Source organism: Sylvia atricapilla, chromosome 2 (genome assembly GCF_009819655.1).
Source record: "Sylvia atricapilla isolate bSylAtr1 chromosome 2, bSylAtr1.pri, whole genome shotgun sequence".
Classification (NCBI taxonomy): domain Eukaryota; kingdom Metazoa; phylum Chordata; class Aves; order Passeriformes; family Sylviidae; genus Sylvia; species Sylvia atricapilla.
The window spans coordinates 31,647,996-31,666,848 of NC_089141.1; the positions used below are offsets into that span (position 1 = coordinate 31,647,996).

The following is an 18,853-nucleotide window of genomic DNA, read 5'->3' on the forward strand; positions in this document are numbered from 1 at the left end:
AAAGGAAAACAACTATGTATTACAGACTAAAATTTGTAAACTGCTTGTCGGTTCTGGGCTTCATTTTTTTTCAGGTTCCCAAGGACACAAATCAAAACTGGTTTGGTCATATAACTTCCGACTGAACAGGTAGTATCTAACCAGAGCATTTACAAGCTTCCCAAACAAACAGAAAAAAGCAACATTCTGAAAGCTGAAAAGAGAGATATGCATTTAAGAAGTCAGTAGCAGACAAGACTACTTAATCTACTGATCAGAAAGGCACCATAATATTGACAATTACTATGCACTTGTATTTACATCATAAAACATTCTTCTCAGGTAACATGTTGAAGGATAAGGGCAGGGAAAGGGAAAAAAAGTATGTAAATGGTTCAGCCTCAATAAATGTTATTTGCTTTCTTCCTCATTTAGGTACACACTGCTACTGAGAAATGTCCTGGACCATTTTCTTAATACAGACATCCGCATTTCAGCTACCTGCTGACCAGATAAAACACAACTGTTTCAAACACAGATTATCACTGCTAATAATTTCTGCCATCTTGTCCATTTTCCCCTTCATTTTTATTAACTGTACACATTTTAAATCTATATGAAATATGATTGATTTTAGAATTTATTATTCCTAAGGCAAGTAAAAACATTGAGGAGGCTATTTGGGAATACTGATAATAGAGGCAATTTAAAAATGTTTCCAAAACCTAACTTTTAGATAAATGCAGTAACTAGACAGGCAGAATTCAAACAACAGAACAATGTGATGCACAAAACAAAGCCAGTTATATTTTTTCTCCTAGTCATTAACAGATATGGTGAAAAGGAAATTTCAATTGGACATTACTAAAAAATTAAATCAATTTCAATCTGCAACTAACTTAAGGAATGAGTTCAAAATATTTCTAGAAATTGTTTAACCATTATTTATATTATATTCTTAAGAGTAGCATTTCCTTTGTGTTGTCCCTGAATAAAAGCTTCATTAGGTTTTCAAAAGACAGAAAATACAACTGCAAGCATAAATATACCAAATTTCTAGCAAGTTGTCGTACACTCATGTGATAGCTCTACACAAAGAAATTTCCTAGGCTGTAAGGGAAAACTTCTTGTGGGAAATAATTAAAGTGGACAATTCAGAAAACTTTACAAAAATACTTCTTTTTATTAAAAGCAGCAATTCCAAGCAGAACAATACACAGAATGTAAACATCACTAAAGTCCAGCTCCAGCTTGCCGAACCTTCGAGAAAGTCTACACTAAATGCATCTACTGTGCTAGCAGGTTACCAGACTATATTATAATTTGAAAATATATTTTCTTCTATGAATTAAGAAAAAGTACTTTTATCGTAATCTGTCCCAGCGCCAGATACTGGCATCATCACACACCGCTATAAGGATACTGCTATCCCTGCTAAAACTGGTCTGTCGGATGGCAGCAACGCATTTAGGATGAGTAAGAGTTGTACACCTAGGAAAAGAAAGAAAAAAGAAATTATTCAGCTGCAATGTTAAATCTTCCTATTACATCATGGAGCACTGTTTCAGCAATCCCTTATTTATGTGATCCAGGAGGAAGTGAAGGCAACAGGATTATGGCCTTCATGGTGTATTTTTTTGAGGACTTGGGAAAGCAGTTTCCTGTTCACCCACAGTTGTGGCTCATCCACTCAGTTTTTATTGAAGCAAAAATTGAATGCTTATTGAATCACATTATTTAAGACTTCATAATCAATGTTATTTCCCAGGGTTAGGAATAAAATATCAGAATCATGTGATTATAAAGACTGCAGCACTTCCAGGAATTTCATACATTAATGTATTCATAGCTACATATTTACATGGATTATATATATAAATATATAAGATATGTATAATAACTACTGGGCATATAAAAATAAAATGCATTAAGTATTTATATATACAGTGTATATCCATTTTATAAACATTGGGTTTTGGGAATGGGTTTGTTTGGAGCCTTTTTTTGTGTTCAGGGTCTTTTTGCATTTGTCTGTTTACACACATACACATGTATCTAAGAGACATGCTGTGAAATTGCCTGGCAACACAGGTGAGGAAGTGTTTTCTCCACACTGTGCCCATACCTCATCTTTACACTCTCCTTTTTTTACTCCTGTCCTGTCACCCACCTTGCCTGTGTGATGTGCTACACCCACCTAGCACAGCTTCTCCTAATGGCTTTCCAAAATTTCCACCCAATTAGCAAAAACTCTGTGAGAAACAAATTGCCTTTTACTATATCTACACATGGTAGTCAGCACAATCCAACTGGGCCCTCTTGGCACTACTATAATATAAATTATAAATCAGTGAGATATAATAAACATTAACCTTTGGGGGCTCACTGTGTTTATTTCCCTAGTAGTTATAATGGAAAGTAGTACTGTAAAGAATTTCTCCAGTTATCAGGAAAGGATAAGGAGAAGTACCCCAACTCCCCGTCTTAGCAAAAACAAAACAAAATACTCACTTGGCCTTATGTGGATCCTCTATTTCTAAATCCCAAACATAAAGTTTGCCAACCTGATTGCCCAGAGCAAGCATCTTAAAAAGAAAGCAGAGGATAAAAAACTTTTAAAGTACTCCCTCAAAGAATTAAGTCAGAATTTTATAAAAGCTCTAGAGCTGATAAATTGTGTGTGAATATTTAAACAAGAATGACTTAATGAGTTTGTTGGAGGAGTCAAAAAGGCTGTAGAATTTGCCTCCTTTCTTCCGTTTTATCACTATCTACAGACAGGGGATGAAGACATCAGAAAACATATTCCTGAAGGAAAATAAATATTTATTTGATGGATTTTTTTTTCCAAAGGCAGAACCCAGAATGAAAAATCTGGAGCTCCTGCAGGTTCATATAAAGCCCCTTACAGCAAACCACTCTGTTTCTCAAACATGACGTGAACCAAGACCCTTCCTATGCCCATAAACATGAAATCAATGAAAAGCCACACATTTTTAAATACAGACAAGTCAGGCACGTACCTTTTGCCAGAAATCCATTGAAAATCTCATGTACCATATGTCACACTGGCTATAATCAAATCTCCCAAGAATGGTCACGTTTGACTCGCTGGGCTTGATTTTATCTATATCATCTTCCATCTTGCCAGGCTTCCAGCAAACAATGGCATTCTCACAAGACTGGAATGAGACAATGAAAAGAAAAATCACCTGTAATTTATACTGCAGAATCAGTATAACTTATATAACTATAAGCAAACACTTAGTCTCACAGCTTCCCCAATGACACTACAAAAAGCAGAACTGAAAATCTGGTCTTAGATCACAGCCACATCACCATCAATAATCACTGTCCACTGCTGGCAACCCGATGCCTTCACAGCTTTGCCAAGTAATGGGACCGCAGGAGCCCTCCCTCACCTGCTTCAGATGAAGTCAATCAGGGGTGCTCAAACACAATTTCATAAGCAGCTAAACCTTACTTTACTTTGAGGATTGTTTACCCAATCTCTTTGACTAACAGGATGGTGCACTCACCAGTTGGTGGCATCAAGGCAGTTGGGCTGCCCGGTTTAATATCTGCAAGCCAATGTTACTAGTGGGCACAACACGTTAATCAAAGTTACTCCATATGGTAACCCTCATCTCACCCTGTAGCAGCAGGATCCCTAATCAGTGTTTAGAGATTCCCCTTCCATATGTTCTGTGCAGATTCTGGTTAGCCAGAAACCTTTTACTTGTAGCAGAGTCCAGCTGTAGTAAAATTTTTGCTTTTTAGGTATAAGCTGCTTACCCACACAGGCTGACAGGCGATAAAATTCACAGCACACTCCACAAAATCATTTGACACAAGATAGTAATTTAACCTAAGACCCAAATAATAATAAAATTTCTAAGGTTTAGGATCCTCAGGACCAGCAAATCAATGCCATGTAGCTGAAAAAGCTGCAGCATTACCTTGGAAAGAATTAAGTCTCCCAGCCACCGCACACAGTCAACATAGTTTCTATGTATGTCTCTTGTAGAGAAGTCAGGAAAGTGAATTTTCTGGGAAACAAAAGGCCTATGGAGAAAATTGCCAAGTGAGGTTCAGAAAAACAAACACAGAAGCACAAGTGTAATTTTTAATAAGCAGTTTTAACATGTTTCCATGTTAAAAGAACAAGCCCAACTTTTTAACAGTTTTATAACAAAGTAGATTTTGTATGCAGCTTGTTTTTCTTTTTAATAGTACTAGGAAGCATCCCTGTTTTCATCTTCATTCCTAATGAAATAACTTAAGTTTCCCACATAAAAGACTGTGCTGAGTAAAACTACTCCTTCAGATGCTGAATACAACAGCTGTCATCAAATACTTCAAGAACTAATTAAAGCTCAGTCTTCCTGATGCTGCTTCTGCAACATCTAAATTGTTATATCGAAATGCACACTTTAAAAAATCATCATTTAAAAAAAAGCACGCTAAAAAGCATCATTTAATATTTGGTAACATTACCAAAAAAAGCGAGAGTATTTTCACAGCTAGGCTCATTGCTGAACATGTTCACTGTGTTTTAGACTCTTCAATTCTCTCAATGGTTTAACTGGAAGTTAAGATCAAAAAGTTGAAGAACTTCATAAAGGAGGATTTATCTATCATGTATCTAATTGCTATGTTTACTTGATAATTTACTCATATCTGAGGTCAAATCAGAGGATGATGAAAATTAAAGTTATTACTGCGTGAACAGTTTTGTCCCCACCCCAAAGTCAAGTAATACACAAAAATTAACTACTCAATATAAGATAATTTAATTACATAGATTTAATTCCCTTCTAGAAATTTTGAGATGAGATGAGATGAAGAAAGATAGTGACATCTTGAAGTGCATTAAATACAAGCTTTAAGATAATAATTCTAGACATTTTCTAGTCAAGCAAAGAAGAAATAATTGAGATATTTAAAAATAAAAAAAAACAGGACTTTGAATAAGAATTCAACACAATTCCAGTGAAGCAAACATCAGTCAAACACACAATCTAGTGAGATTTAGTGCCCAGCACAACATTCAGGTCACTCCCCAAAAACTCCCAATATGGAAAGGAATTAACCTGGACCATTGATAGGAGTATTCATGTGTTGCAAAGACAGATAAGGAGAGGAAGACTACATACCTGTTGGTTTTATTTGGGTTGTACTCATAAGAGTCTTTGATAGCATTAATCATTCTCTTGGAATTAATTCTCCAGAGTTTTAGAGAGTGATCCATCCCACAGGACATGATTTTTTCACCAAGAAGATCGTAATCCTATGTATATAAAATAATTTTGAGCACTCCTATCCTAAGCTGTATTGTATCAACTCAGATTTTATTCCATCGTTTCCATCAAAACAGCATTTTATACATAGAGCATGCAATAAAACTGAATGTTTACAACAGAAAAACACTAAGAACAGAATCCAGCTCACTGCAAAGCAGCACAACATCTTAGTAATTATATTTAATCTCTCTCAAGAAAGAGAGACATATTCAACAGCACTGACAGACAGTGACTCTACAGCTAGTTCTCCTCCGTCACTAAGTTCCCTAGGAGCAGCTTAGGCAGAATTCCAGGGCAATGACATGGGTGAATAATAAATACAGTTTATAAATACATTTATAATAAATACAGTCAAGTTTCCTAGAGATGCACCCCTCACCTTTCACAACAGGTCACACAACAAGAATGGAAAGAGTTCTTAAGAACATCATATTAAAAGTTAACTATTCTAGCTGATATTTGCTGGGTACCAGTGTCTGTTCACAGCCACTGAAAAACAATTTAACTCCAAGAACTTCTTGCTTTCACTACCATATCTCTCCAGGTTTATTTGCTTATATGCTGCTTTGACTTGATGAGAACTCAAGAATTTCAAAAGTGGGACCATCACGAAATGTTTTTACTCTTTCTAGCCCCACTGAGCCCTATTTTGCTCACTTCTTGGCTGCACCCCAAGAAAACCAGCTACTGAAAGACACAGATCCTGTCTGTAAGAGGAGGCCACATCAATCAAACCACCTGACATTTAAAGTTGTCTATCCCCTTAAAACAGTATTTATGCACTTCCAGGTGGTTATTTTTAAGTACCTATAATATCAAGACAGTGCACAAGAGGATAAAAAGTTGCTTGCTACCCTTTGTAAATCTAAATCACTGCCCCACGGTCTTCCACTTACTGCACTTAACACCTCATCCCTGTGCCCTTCTACTCCTCCAAATATTGCAACCAGCGTGTCTGTCTGGATGTTCCACAGTCTCAATGCATGATCTATAAAGAACAAATAGAATTACATGCTGCTTTTTATACATTTGAGTAATATATTTCAGCTTAACCACTTTGAGTAACAGGTATTTAGGTCAACATCAAAAAAAGCACTTAATTCTTCTTCTCTTGCTAGAAACAACAGAACTGCATTTACTAAAATTACTATTATAACTAGCTTACTGTTCAAAGTAATTCTGTAATTGAAAAAGTGTACCCACCCCATCGCCTAGGGACAGTTTCTAGCAAAAACACTCTTGGACCTTTAGATCATCCAAAAAGTAAAGAAAAGTCTGATCTCAGACAAATATGCTTTTAGTCAGTCAAACAATTTTATGTATCAAAAAATTCTAGAATTCCTTTCTGCTTTTCTAACATCAACATTCAGAAAAGTTGTGATCTTCCATTTTTTAACCTTCAGAACATTATTCTTTATGAACCACGGTCAGTAAGGAAGGGAAAAACTGTTTATATAAACAATATGTCTTCCAAAATCAATCAGACTAAATACACTTACTTAAAGAAAGTTTTAACAATTTCTAATGATGAACCTCTAGTGTATCTCCCATTTGGTAAGGGGAACCTCTAATGTATTTCCCTTTTGGATTCCACAAGTACATCACACTGCATTACAGTAAACACCCAAAATCCCAGAACGGACATAGATGGTCACCTAGTCCCAAATATTTTCCTTTTTTTATTAATCTCTCAGCCAAGCAGTCCTTGTCTCAAACATTCTCCTGCCTCAGTAACAGCACCTGGTCCAGAGATTGCACACTAAAACTTGCAGTAACTCGGGCTGATGTCAAAACATTGTTACAAAGAGAACCTACAAAATATACAGAAACTAGATGTTTACAGACCCACAGCACCAACTTGACCGTTGCAAACATCAGAAAGCTTCCCTACTCCTGTTCTCATGAAGCTTCATCAGTAAGTCCAAATATACTAAAGTCAAAAGTCTCCTCAAGTGTATGTTTCCAACTCAAGCATTCCTGAATGCTAGCTCCTGGTGACAGATCACTCGCTTACTTAGCAAAACAGTCAAGATCAGGAAATTATGACTGTTAGAATTTTTTGGACAAGGCAAAAAACTCCCTTCACTAATATGCTTTTTACAGAAAGTCCAAATAAAGTTCCCACGCAACAGCCAAGGTTTTCCCCGTGAACATGATGGTGAATGCTGTCTGCAACATTAAGGAGTCCCCACCAGATGGCAACGTGATTCAATAACTGAAAAAAATTTAATTCAATTGTCAGAAAGTAAAGAGCAAACCCAAGGCTCATGATTCTTCTTTCCTAAAAAGCAGCACTATTCACAATCCCTTTGCACCATAGCTAGAGTTATGGCTGTAGGCGATGGAGTTAGTAAATATGAAATATATAGTCATGTAAATGCATGATTTGCCCTCAGCTTTCAAGGTGAACTTGTTCAGTGCCATTCATAAAAAAACCCCATGAAGGTTCTTGGCCATATTCAAGACCAAACTCCAATCCAAAGTGTCCTCATGTATACAAAAACAACAGAGGTTTTTCCTCACCTTTGCTTACAGATAAAAGAAGATTTGGATCTCTTGGATGGAACTTCAGTTCATTGATTGCATTTCCATGGCCCACGTAGTGCTGGGATAGAATTAAGAGACCAGGTTACTGTTTCCTCTCATGTTTACATGTACTTAGAAGAAAAAAGTGTCATGCCTTACTGAAACACAAGCTGTATCTCAAAGTTCTGAACACTCACCTTTATGCACTGCATTGTAATAGGATTAATTATCCTAATAATACCCCTGGATCCTGCCACAGCCAGAAGAGGATGGCTTGTATTGCTATCATATGTCCACGCACAGGTATAGAAATTTTCATCTGCCTACAATGCCTTAAGTTAAGGATCACAGAACAAACAGGAATCTTTTTTTTTTCTTTTTTTTTTTCCAGCAACATTTTATTTTAAACAGACCTGTTGTTATTTTAGCCAAGTGCCTGCTGGACGTCATAAGAAAAAGACACATATTTAGTTATACATCTGCAAATACCAGCAACATCACCTTTTCTACAGATGTTGATCTCCCCACTTCTGTTTCATAACATACAAGGAGGAACTTCTCTTCCATGCATCACCTTTGATTGGGAATAATGAATCACGACCGAATTCACAAGTTAATGACTTGTGTATTGCAAATGATCAACACAGATTATTAATGCTTCAGAGCATGAAACACAATTCTTAGGCTTTAAAGCCAGTTCCAATTCACAGGGAAACTGAGACCACTGTAAAGCAGGGAAACATTACAAAAATATTAGTGTTGGGAAGATTAAACTGACAGAAAATCAGTTTTCAAGTATTTTAATACAGTCTGGTCTCTGAGTCTGCGTTTTTAACATTTTTTCAACAAGAGGAATTTTCGGATGTGGGAAAGAGGCAAGACTTGGACCTAACATAAAGAATGCACCACATGAGCAAAGAATTAAATCACAGACAAAATATTTTCATGCTTTTTCCTACAAAGCCTCTTGATTTTTCATAAAGAAGAAGCAAACACGAGGGTATTTAACTTGAAGGATACATCTGCATCCACGTAAGACTGCAACAGACGGATTTCTCCTTGGGAATGACATTCATATAAAGTAACCTGGAGAAAAAAAAAAAAAAAACAGAAATTAGTGGGAGAGACAGCTGCTTAGGTGTGACATTTCAAAAGGAAATCACATGCATCCATCTATTGACTGCCTGATGGGGAGAGGTAGAGTGCCTCTGTGGTCTAGATTTCATCCATCGTCCATTTGTTTAACAGGTGGAAATGGTTTGATAAAAGAATGCTCACAGCAGTTTCAGTAAAGCACCATTCCAGGACTTGTCAGCTGTCCTTCCCAGATATTGAAGTCTATTATATGAATTGCCTTAATAAGATAAACCCTTGTTGGAATTAATTACTGCAGTCATCTCTAACATGACCCGGTCTTGTAATGAGTCATTGAAACCTTGCTTAAATTCGGTTTAGTGTTTCTGGTGACTTGCCAGGCAGAACAAACCTAGAAATTAAACACTTCTTATTTATTCACAACACTTGCATAAAACACATTTCTCAGGGGTTGTTTTCAAGACTGAAATGACATTGATCCTTGTTCAGAGGAAGTCTATAAATTCACTCCACACAGGCCATTAATTTAGCTACTGAGCTGGCTGGCGTAACTGCAGATGGTTCTCATCCTGCATATATGAGTACGTGACCTTTAGAAAATAATAACATTTATGAAGAGTCATTTTATTGAGAAGATACATTTAAGCACCTCTCTTCCTTATCCAACTTGCCTATTACTGAAGGACTTTTTTCTTTACTACGTAGCCTAATTACCAAATAGCTAACATGACTTCATAAAACAATCCAAAGGATACAGCTCTCCCAGATAACAGATGCTACACATCTTAGAAATACATCTGTTTATATTAAGTATTGTGTGTCCATACCAAACACAGGTAAAAGGATTGCTTGAAAACAGGAACACATGCAGAACCACACAGAAGGGTGTGTGATGAAAAACACATTACTCACTCTGTTGCTGCCTACAGTGGCAAAAACAAGAGGATCACCTTCTTTACTGTGCCAGTTAAACTGGACTCCAAACAGAGGCTGCCCATGGTCCTCCTGCAGGTGTAAAGTAAGGTTAGAGATAAAACACCCAACAAAACCCACAGGCATATCATTGCTGTGAAATTCAATAGTTTAATTGACAAGTTTCCCTCCTCAAACTAATGGGTTCACAGCCAGTATAATTTTAGATAGTGAACAGTTAACAAGCATAGTTTTGTAACTTCACATTTTAACTTGGCTGTCTTAATGGGAGGTTAAAGGAATATTCTAACAAACACACCCCACTCTTTTCTTTCTCCATCAAGCTTTTAAAAAGTTAAGAGGAAGAACTGTTGTCTCAGTTATGCCTAGAAGCCGGCAGAACTCCCAAGTTGTATTTGCAGCTCTACTATTTCATTTCACAATTTTCAATAAGGCAACCTCTGCATCTAAGGTCATACCTATATGCATTTTCTATCATAATTACTTATACATAAGGATTTGCAACTTCACAGGGAAGAATTAGCATGAGAGAGAAGAATTATACCGGTGTAAGGATGGAGAAGGGCCACATTTAACTTTTACATTAGGGTTAGGTCTTGTAACTTTGTCACAGACACAAGGAACTCTCTCCAGCATGTCACAATACTGCTATAAAGTTCATGTCTACAAAATGTTTTCAGATCGCCTTTATAGTTACCAGAGAAATGCCAAGTTCTATTTTTATACAATTTACTTCAGTTTGAGGGAAAAAAAAAAAGAAAAAAAAAAAAAAAAGCAGGTATGTTTATGAATTGTGATGAATATGGTGGTGCTTGTTAATAATTGATAACAGTATTTTGGCCTGTCCTGACAGGATGTTTTCAGCAAGAATAATGTTCACTAAAGTGCCTCCCCACAGGGGACTGTCTGGGACAGTGCAGGCAGGAAGGAAGTGTCTCATGATGGCTGTTCAGCAGCCTTCAAATGGCAGCACTTCAGAGACAACACGACACCAGCCCTGGCAGCTCTGGCCTATCCAAAACCAAAGAATAAATTCGAGGAGGGGGTGTGAGCAGGGAGTCTAACACTCCTTAGAAAAAGAAAAGTAAAGGAAGTCTGGAAAGATTTTTAAATAGAATTATTTACTGAGAAAGGCAGTATCTGTTATTAACAGAAATAACTAGAAGATCTAGAAAGAGAAAGTAGAAAATCTTTCAGAGATGAAGGCCCTCCTGCAATTCTTAAGAGAGGTAAAAACTTTCAAAGCTCAATATAGATTAAAAAGAATTGTTCAAAGCTTAACTCAAAATATAAACCATCATAAGACCAAAGAACAAACTAATGGCTTTATGAGATGAGGGATATAGAATATTAGGAAAGGGAAAAGTAGCAAAGTTATTAGTAACCCCAGGGCAGAAGGGAAAAGCAGGTATTCAGTATCTGTAAAGCATTACAACTGAACTAGAAATGAAGAATGAGGGAAACTGTAAGCCATAAAATTGCATACACGAGGCCATGATTTTTTGTGTTGCAATGCATTTGTTAATTTTACTTGGTAGCCTTAATTTTTGAGTCTATTTAAGTCTTGAAGAGAATGGCTGAGAGATCAAATTCGGAATGCTTAATAAAGTTTTTCCACTAATAATAACTCGTTTTCAAATTTTTGCTTGAAGGACTTCCTGCTGCTGAATAGTGAGTACTTCTGACATATCACATGAAGATAACACAGGTAAAATGCATGGATTCCCACTGCTTTATTACAGAGACATATTAGCGAGTTTTGCATTTGTTTTTCTGGAACAACCTTGCTCTCTGTCATATGCCCTGTTTCTGATAAATTTAAGAAAATACAGACAGTGAAAAGCAGTTTGTTTTTCGCCCTCCAGATGAGCTATTTTTCCAGCATAAGTTGCAATAAGTTTCTGATTTTCTAGGTAGGACCCAGACTAAGGTGATAAGTAGAGATATATAGCAGAGTGCTATACTGTTTCCATATTTTTATATTTGAGTACATACCTAAAGTATTTTGCAAGCCTTTTCAAAGAAAACCTATTTCCCTGGAAAAAATTACTCTGCAAGACAAATGTATTTAGTCCACTTACTTCACCCACACTACATTTCTCACACCAAGTGCTACAATCTCCAAGAGCCTGACTGTACATATTGCAGTTTTGCTGGTGTTTGATGGATGAAGCAGCCAGGCAGAGGCTCCTGCAGGAAGATACCAGGGTATCTGCAGAAGGTCTGTTCCTGTTTAAACTCCCAATATCCCCAGTGGTCAGAGACAGCACACAGCTGTTTCAGAAATACTTGTCTGCTCTAATTTTTGTCCCAGGTGCTAAACAATGAAGGAGGTTTTCCAAGACATTGTACTCCTAGGTGCCGTACACGATGGTTGTGCTCCGACGCCAAGTACGTGACACAAATCTGACACTGGTTTGTACAGACAGAGGTGACCCAGATACCCGTCCAAAAGTACAATTGTGAAATGCCACCTTGTCCCTGCTGTGAATAAAGGGCACGAAACCCAAAGTACCCAAGCTCTTCGTGCACTAGAGAAAGAAGGCAGAGAAGAAAACTGACCTATTGCTACAAAAGCAAATAAATAGTCAGTGGTGAGCCTTACTCACTCAATGCCAACTTGGGTTCAATCAAAAAGTAACATTAGACCTGGTTTTAGACAGAAAGCAGTGAAGTCAATACTATGCCAAAAATAATCACCTGCATGAATGCCTTTTAATCTGTGTCACCCACACTGCCAGTGGGGAACCAACAGCCCACAGGTGCATTTCCAGTTCCCAGAAGTGGAAGTAAGCCATTATGGGCAGTGGCTTTAGTCACATTTAGTCTCCATTACATATCACAATTCTAGAATTCTGCATGGCATCGGATACTGGTTCCCAGGTCAGGGGACAGCAAGCAGAAGCTTAGAAAACATCAGGCTGCTTACAACTCAAGCACACACCCTAAGCAAAAGTAAACAGTAAGGAAAATAATTGCATTGCTTTAAAGGGAGCACAACAAAGCAAAACATACATGATTTTCTGCTAAAAGATCTATCAGTAAAACATATATGGATATATGAGGATGTGCAACTGTGCTAGCTGGGTTAGCTGTATACATTCATTTATAAACCCTATTTCCATTCAACCCACAGAAAGTGAAGATTTTTCAGTACATCTTACAAGTAACTTACTACTCTAAAAAGAAAAAAGGCAGTTTTTTATTTCCTGTCATTTTCCAAGTTGTATTTTTGTTTGCCTGATGCTTAAATTTCATCCAAAATAACTCCCAAAGTAGTGTTTAAAAAGCATATTTAGCAAGTACTGAGTTTTTCAGGCTGAGTCATAACCATTTAATACTCAAAGCAGACAGTAATGGCCGTATTTTTTGGTTCCCCATGGAAAAAAACAAAAAAACAAAATAAGAGGGGAAAACCAAACATACAAAAGTGGAAAAACACGTAATTTATACACCCCTAAAGATTATTAATTTCTATGATCTTTAAATCATGTTGAGCCTTCATTAACTTCAATACCTGCATCTTACAGCCTAGTTCAAAAACATAAACTAGGGGATATATGACACAGTACTACTCAGAGTCACAAGTGTCTTTCTAAACCCACATACAATATTCAATCATTAGGGTTTTCTCCAGAGTATCTGCAAAGTTAGTATGAAAGAAAAGGAAAAGAAGAGAGGATTTTTCAACCATGAAGTAAAACATCAAATTTGGCTGCTACCTGGTCTTCGTCTTAACATGCACATCTCTTATTATTACCATTTTTTTATATATTTATATATAATATTTACCATATTATATAATTTCAGATCAAAGAGAAATGGGGAAAAAAGCTCATAAAAGTACCCCACTTGATTGAAATGCTACATTTACTCCCTCACAGCTTAATTCCACTTGCACAGGAGTCTGTTCCCAGGCCCTGATTGAAATCCAAAGAAGTCAGGGATTGCTCAGTTTCATAGCTTGCTCTTTTGGACCACCCTACAGTGGGGTCTGGATTGACACCGGGGTGAGGGAAAGTTTTGTTTTCCCAGAAGACACTTGGAAAGTATTAACCCCTTTTTTCTGCAGACAGAAACACATATGAGTAACAAAGCTCAGGAGTTGTTAAAAGCTTGGGTGTCCAAAGGCCCCATGTCTGTGTTTGAAGTGTGATAGGAGCCACAAATAGCACCATCCGCGGGGGCGACTCACCAGCATCACAGGAACTGCTGCCTACCTTGGTGAAATGAAACAACTTCCCTTCCTCCTACACCCTCAAAGGCCTGGAGATAATTTTTATACGTCAAGAACACAATAAGATCAATTTGTTTCCCAGCTACTTTTGTCAGTGTAACTTCGTATCACAATTTCTCCAGCGGCAAAGCTCGTTTAGATGGTTTCCATGCTCCAAACCTTTTATTCCTGCCCACCCAGTGTTTCACCAAGGCAGCCTGAAGACAAAGCTCAGAAACAGCCACATCAGCACAGCTCCACAGTTAAGCATGAGGGAAGGAAAAAATAGTCTTAGAGCAATTCTGCAGGAAATATCCACTACTGAGCCACACAGATCCTCACAGAGTTTGTCATAACTCCCATCTTGTTCCAGACACAATCATTCATAATTTAGAAATCTTATAAAAATCAAATCATAAGGCCTATTTACAGTTTTTGCCACATAACTATCCCACATGAGGCTGAGGAATGAGACAAAGAAGAACATCCTGAAAGAGTAAAATAGTCATGAATGAGAAAACTCGTTCAGTCCACCATAGTCTGTCACCAGTGCAGAAGAAAACAGCACTATGCTAAAACAGCAGAACAGGGATTAAAGACCATGAATCCACATCTCTTAAAACAGGTGTTTTATGGGAAGATACATACTGCTTAAGTCGGGAGCTAACATGTGATCCCAACACTCTCAATGAATTAACCAAATTGCACTACATGCTAGTTATGATACTACCAGAGGACAGAAAATACCTGATCTGGTGTGAGGAAAAAGCTACTTGAAAATTGTTGGGTTGATTTGTTTGGGGTTTTTCTTCAATACATAGAAAAAAAAATAATCTGTGCAGGTTCTGTGCTTTGCATGGAGTTGTCACAGGTTTTGTTTAGTTCAATTTGTTTATCCGACTTCTCATATTTATCTCTAGCAACCACAGCTTCAATGAAATACACAATCATAGCATCACACAAAACTTTGCAAACTTTACAAAAACAGGGTTAATTGCAGCACTACCTACTGCCTCCTATCTCTCAGCATCCTCTTTCTTCAAAACTTTGGCTATTACAAGTAAGAAAGGTAATTGCTTCAAATCAGCAGGGAACATAAATGTTTAAAGATATTTAAAAGGATCTACCTTGACACTGTCACAGCAATCGTGAACACTGCTGCCAGTAAGTGGTGCTCAGCATTCCCTGAAGCTCACACATACCTACCTTTAGGCTATTTACACATTTGAAGGAATATTTGCACTTCTTTGACTTCCATTTTCCTTTCCCCCAGCTTTTTCTTCCTGGTGCATTAGGAGTGTTTGTTGGCGTATCGGGGCGTTCCGTGTTAGTCCCGCTTTCAATACTAACGGCATCATCCTGAAAACATTCCAAATTATACCAAGAATGTCACCAAGAGATCGTTAACTGCTGGATAAATTCAACTAATCTGGCAGCACCTGGCCTTTTCACTTTTTCTTGCCATTCATAAGAATAGATCTCCCAGGACTCGGTGTTATGTAGATTCATGTATTTAAATCTAATGGCAGCATAATAGCATTCCTCTCTTGAAACAGAACATGAATCACATGAGGACTAATCCAAGAGGGAGAGATATGAACTGTGATCTAGTGACATTTCTTCTGAATACTGGTAGCTGCTCTTAAGAGAATGTCTAGAGATAAAAAGCAGCTGCTTCCTCGAGAAAACATCTTTGATCCAGATGAAACGAGCATTTCTGAAGCACTGAAGAAGAGCTGCTTGTGTTAAAACATGAGACCTGACCTTACCAAGTACCAAGCCATTCTGAGGCTTCTGTAGACCCTCAGCAGCACCACTCACAGCACGGCTCTGCAGTGGGTCAGCATCGACATCAGAAGACAAAGCCCCACCTCTCCCTCCTGCTCTTCCCCACAGATACCTACTTGTTTCCACTAAAAGCTAAATTCTGATCAGCTAACTAATCCAACTGGCCCTCCAATCTTTAGCATGAGATAAGAATGGGGAAGATTGAAAAAAAAAAAAGGGACACACAAAACACCCCATCCAGCTGCTGAGAGATTTTAAATTGGCTTTGGACAATCAGCAGAAACTAGAATTTCACATGTGGCCTGACTGCAGGGCACTGTTTAAAAGGACATTTCCTTGCATCACCCGTCACAAAGCACCTCACCTTCACCTGTGCTTCCCTATAAGTATGTTCAGCTTGTTAAAAATCAACTTTTCCCATTTTTTTCTGGCAAGATAGTCCATTCACTTTCCACCAGACTACTGGGGCAAAACCAACTCATCCCAGGTCTGGTATTTTCCAGAGCTGAACTAAGGGAGGTAGTCAACAGCCTGTCACTGGAGGAGATTCACAAAGCTGCATTTAGGAACTCCACCAGGAATATGGAATGAGGTCAACTATAAACATTGATACACCAATTCCCACCAAGCATTTATTCTTTGTCGCAGTTTCATGTCTGTATTCTCAGAAGCCTGTAGAGGTGTACTAGTCTTTATTTGCCCAACAACTCTGATAAACGGGACATTCAGAGGACGAAAAGGAGGAAAGATACCACAGAGGCCACACAAGAGGAAAGATACCATACAAGTAAGTGTACTGCCCATCCAAATCTGGAGTCAGTCCATTCACATTGGACCCCTAAAAGAGCCAACTCTCCACTAATATTCATAACCAAGTTTAACAATTTTTAAGTTTTCCTGTTTCTTCTCCTTTACCCTAAAAAACTTCAGAGTTGGCTGAATTCTCATCTCCCAAGCTCACCTGCCAGAATTTTAATACTTGACAAGTTGAAGTTTTCTCTGCACTACACAGGTACTGGCTGTGAGAACACTGGGCAGCTGGTGTGTGCTACTACACCGGGTATCTGCAACTACGGCATAACCAACAAACGTGCACACAGAACACCTGTGGAGCAAAACACACCCTTTCTCCAAGTCCACACTATTATGTCAACTTTTAAACAGAATCACCCAACTTGCAGGAGTAGTGGAGCCCAGTAATAAACTCTTGAAAAAGGAATCCCTTCACCACTGAGGCATCACATCAGAGAATCAGAGAATCACAGAGTGGTTTGTGTTGGAAGGGACCTTAATGATCATCTAGTCTAACTCACCGCCATGGGCAGGGACACCTTTCACTAGACCAAACTGTGTAGAGCCACACCCAGCCCGGCCTTAAACATCTCCAGAGATGGGGCATCCACACATCTGGACAACCTATTCCATAGTCAGGGACAGCCTACAACTGACAGCAAATTAAGCCGAAGGTCTTTCACCAAATTACACTTGGATCCACAACTGCTGCTGAGCAATTAAAAAAAAAAACAAGAGCAGTGGTGTGGAACATCTCAAACCTGCCTGTCACTTCACAAACACCACTTCCAAAGGCTGTGGAGGATGTGGTCCAGATTCCTCACTTGCTGGACAAGTGCAGAAGAAAAACTTCCGCACACTATAAAACACAAACATAGTAACTACACGACCCCCCTCCACAGCAGTAACCACATAAAGTGTGGTTAAAGTTCAATACCTTAGATTAAGTTTACCTTTCTGGCATAAAGTTATTCTACACCAATCACATTACCTTTGCTCTGAACACTAGAGTTTCACCTAACTTAGATTACAGACCCCATCCCTGCTGCCTTCTGCTGACAGTAGTTTACGAGCACCATCTCCTACTTCTCATTCGCCAAGAGGCTGCACACATAAACTTGTGCTGCATGTTATTCTACAATGTGACAATGAAGACGCATGATGCAAAACTGCAAGAAAGAGGGAAAATGCTGCTGCTTTGCAGGGAAAATAAAATTTTAAAACAGGTCTGACGTTTTGAAGCAAAGTTCGAGACAGAGCCCGCTCACAGTCTGGGCCTCAAATCCACCTTCACCCACGTGGAGGCAAAGCGGGAGTCTCTCCTCCGGACCCTCCCGGTCTCTCCCACCGGGCCTCCCTCCCGCGGCCCCGAGGGGCGGCCCCCGAGCCGAGACGGGCGGGTTGAGACCCCCTTCTCCCTCCGGTCCGGGATACACCCGAGGGGTCCCGGCGGGCGATGTCCCCTCACGCCGGGGCCGCCCCCTCCCCCTCCTCCCCGCGCGCCCGCCCGCCCCCGGCGCGAGGCCCCGTGCCCGCCGCGCGCGCGCGCGCTCCCGCCACACCGGCCCCCCACCCGCGCCGCCTCCCCCTCGCCCGGCCTCACGTTCTCGTCGCCGGACAGGTCCCCGGGGTTACTGTTCTCGTCGCTGCTCAGCTTCTGCTTCTTCGCCGGCATCTCTCCCGCCGGTGCCGCCGCCGCCGGGGCTTCTCCCCGCTCAGACATCTTCCCCGCCCCCCACCCACCGCCACGCAGCCGCAAAGCGCGGACGGCGCGGGGGGAACGGCTGTGCCGTAAAGCGGCCCCGCTGCCCGGGCCGGGGCCGGCGGCGGAGCGCCTGTGCCGCCGCTGGAAAAGCGCCCTGCCCGGCGCTGGAAAAGCGCCCTGCCCGCCGCCTGAGGGGCTGAGCGGGCCGCGGGGACCCCGCTGGTCTTGTGGGGCCGAGCGGAGAGTGAGCCGCGTGTTCGCAGCGCGGCAGCCTGGTGGCACCAGCCCAGCGCTGCCTGTGGCCCGACACGCGGTGATGGAGAAACAAACAGCCCCTCTGGCCGCGGGAGTTACCAGCCCCTCTCTCCGTCTTTTCTTGTGCCCAAAGGGTTTATTTGGGATTTTTTTGTGTGTTTTCTTACTCCACAAAAGTCCTTCGTTCTGCAAATAGTGTTTCCGGATAAGAAAGATAGGCTCTTCTCCACTTCCTACTTCTGTACTCCCTGGCAAGCTCCT

At 39.8% G+C, this 18,853-nt stretch overlaps 1 protein-coding gene across 1 annotated transcript; it reads right to left on the reverse strand.

Annotated features, from left to right (window-relative positions):
* Positions 1–764: 764 nt before the first annotated feature.
* EED (embryonic ectoderm development) lies at positions 765–18,366 on the reverse strand. The gene is made up of 12 exons (XM_066341261.1): positions 18,236–18,366; positions 15,259–15,411; positions 9,816–9,908; positions 8,829–8,894; positions 8,006–8,131; positions 7,806–7,887; positions 6,179–6,270; positions 5,136–5,269; positions 3,939–4,044; positions 3,003–3,161; positions 2,491–2,564; positions 765–1,470 (listed from the first exon to the last, which is right to left on the reverse strand). The coding sequence occupies exons 1-12, from the start codon at positions 18,353–18,355 to the stop codon at positions 1,344–1,346; spliced, it is 1,332 nt and encodes a 443-aa protein (XP_066197358.1). The 5' UTR covers positions 18,356–18,366; the 3' UTR covers positions 765–1,343.
* Positions 18,367–18,853: the final 487 nt, after the last annotated feature.

Coding starts and splice junctions, on each gene's coding strand:
- EED (XM_066341261.1), bottom strand. CDS start 18,355: ATGTCTGAGCGGGGAGAAGCCCCGGCGGCGGCGGCACCGGCGGGAGAG. Junction 15,412..18,235: donor ACCTGTCCGGCGACGAGAAC/GTGAGGCCGGGC, acceptor GAATGTTTTCAG/GATGATGCCGTTAGTATTGA. Junction 5,270..6,178: donor GGGATGAGGTGTTAAGTGCA/GTAAGTGGAAGA, acceptor TTATATACATAG/GATTACGATCTTCTTGGTGA.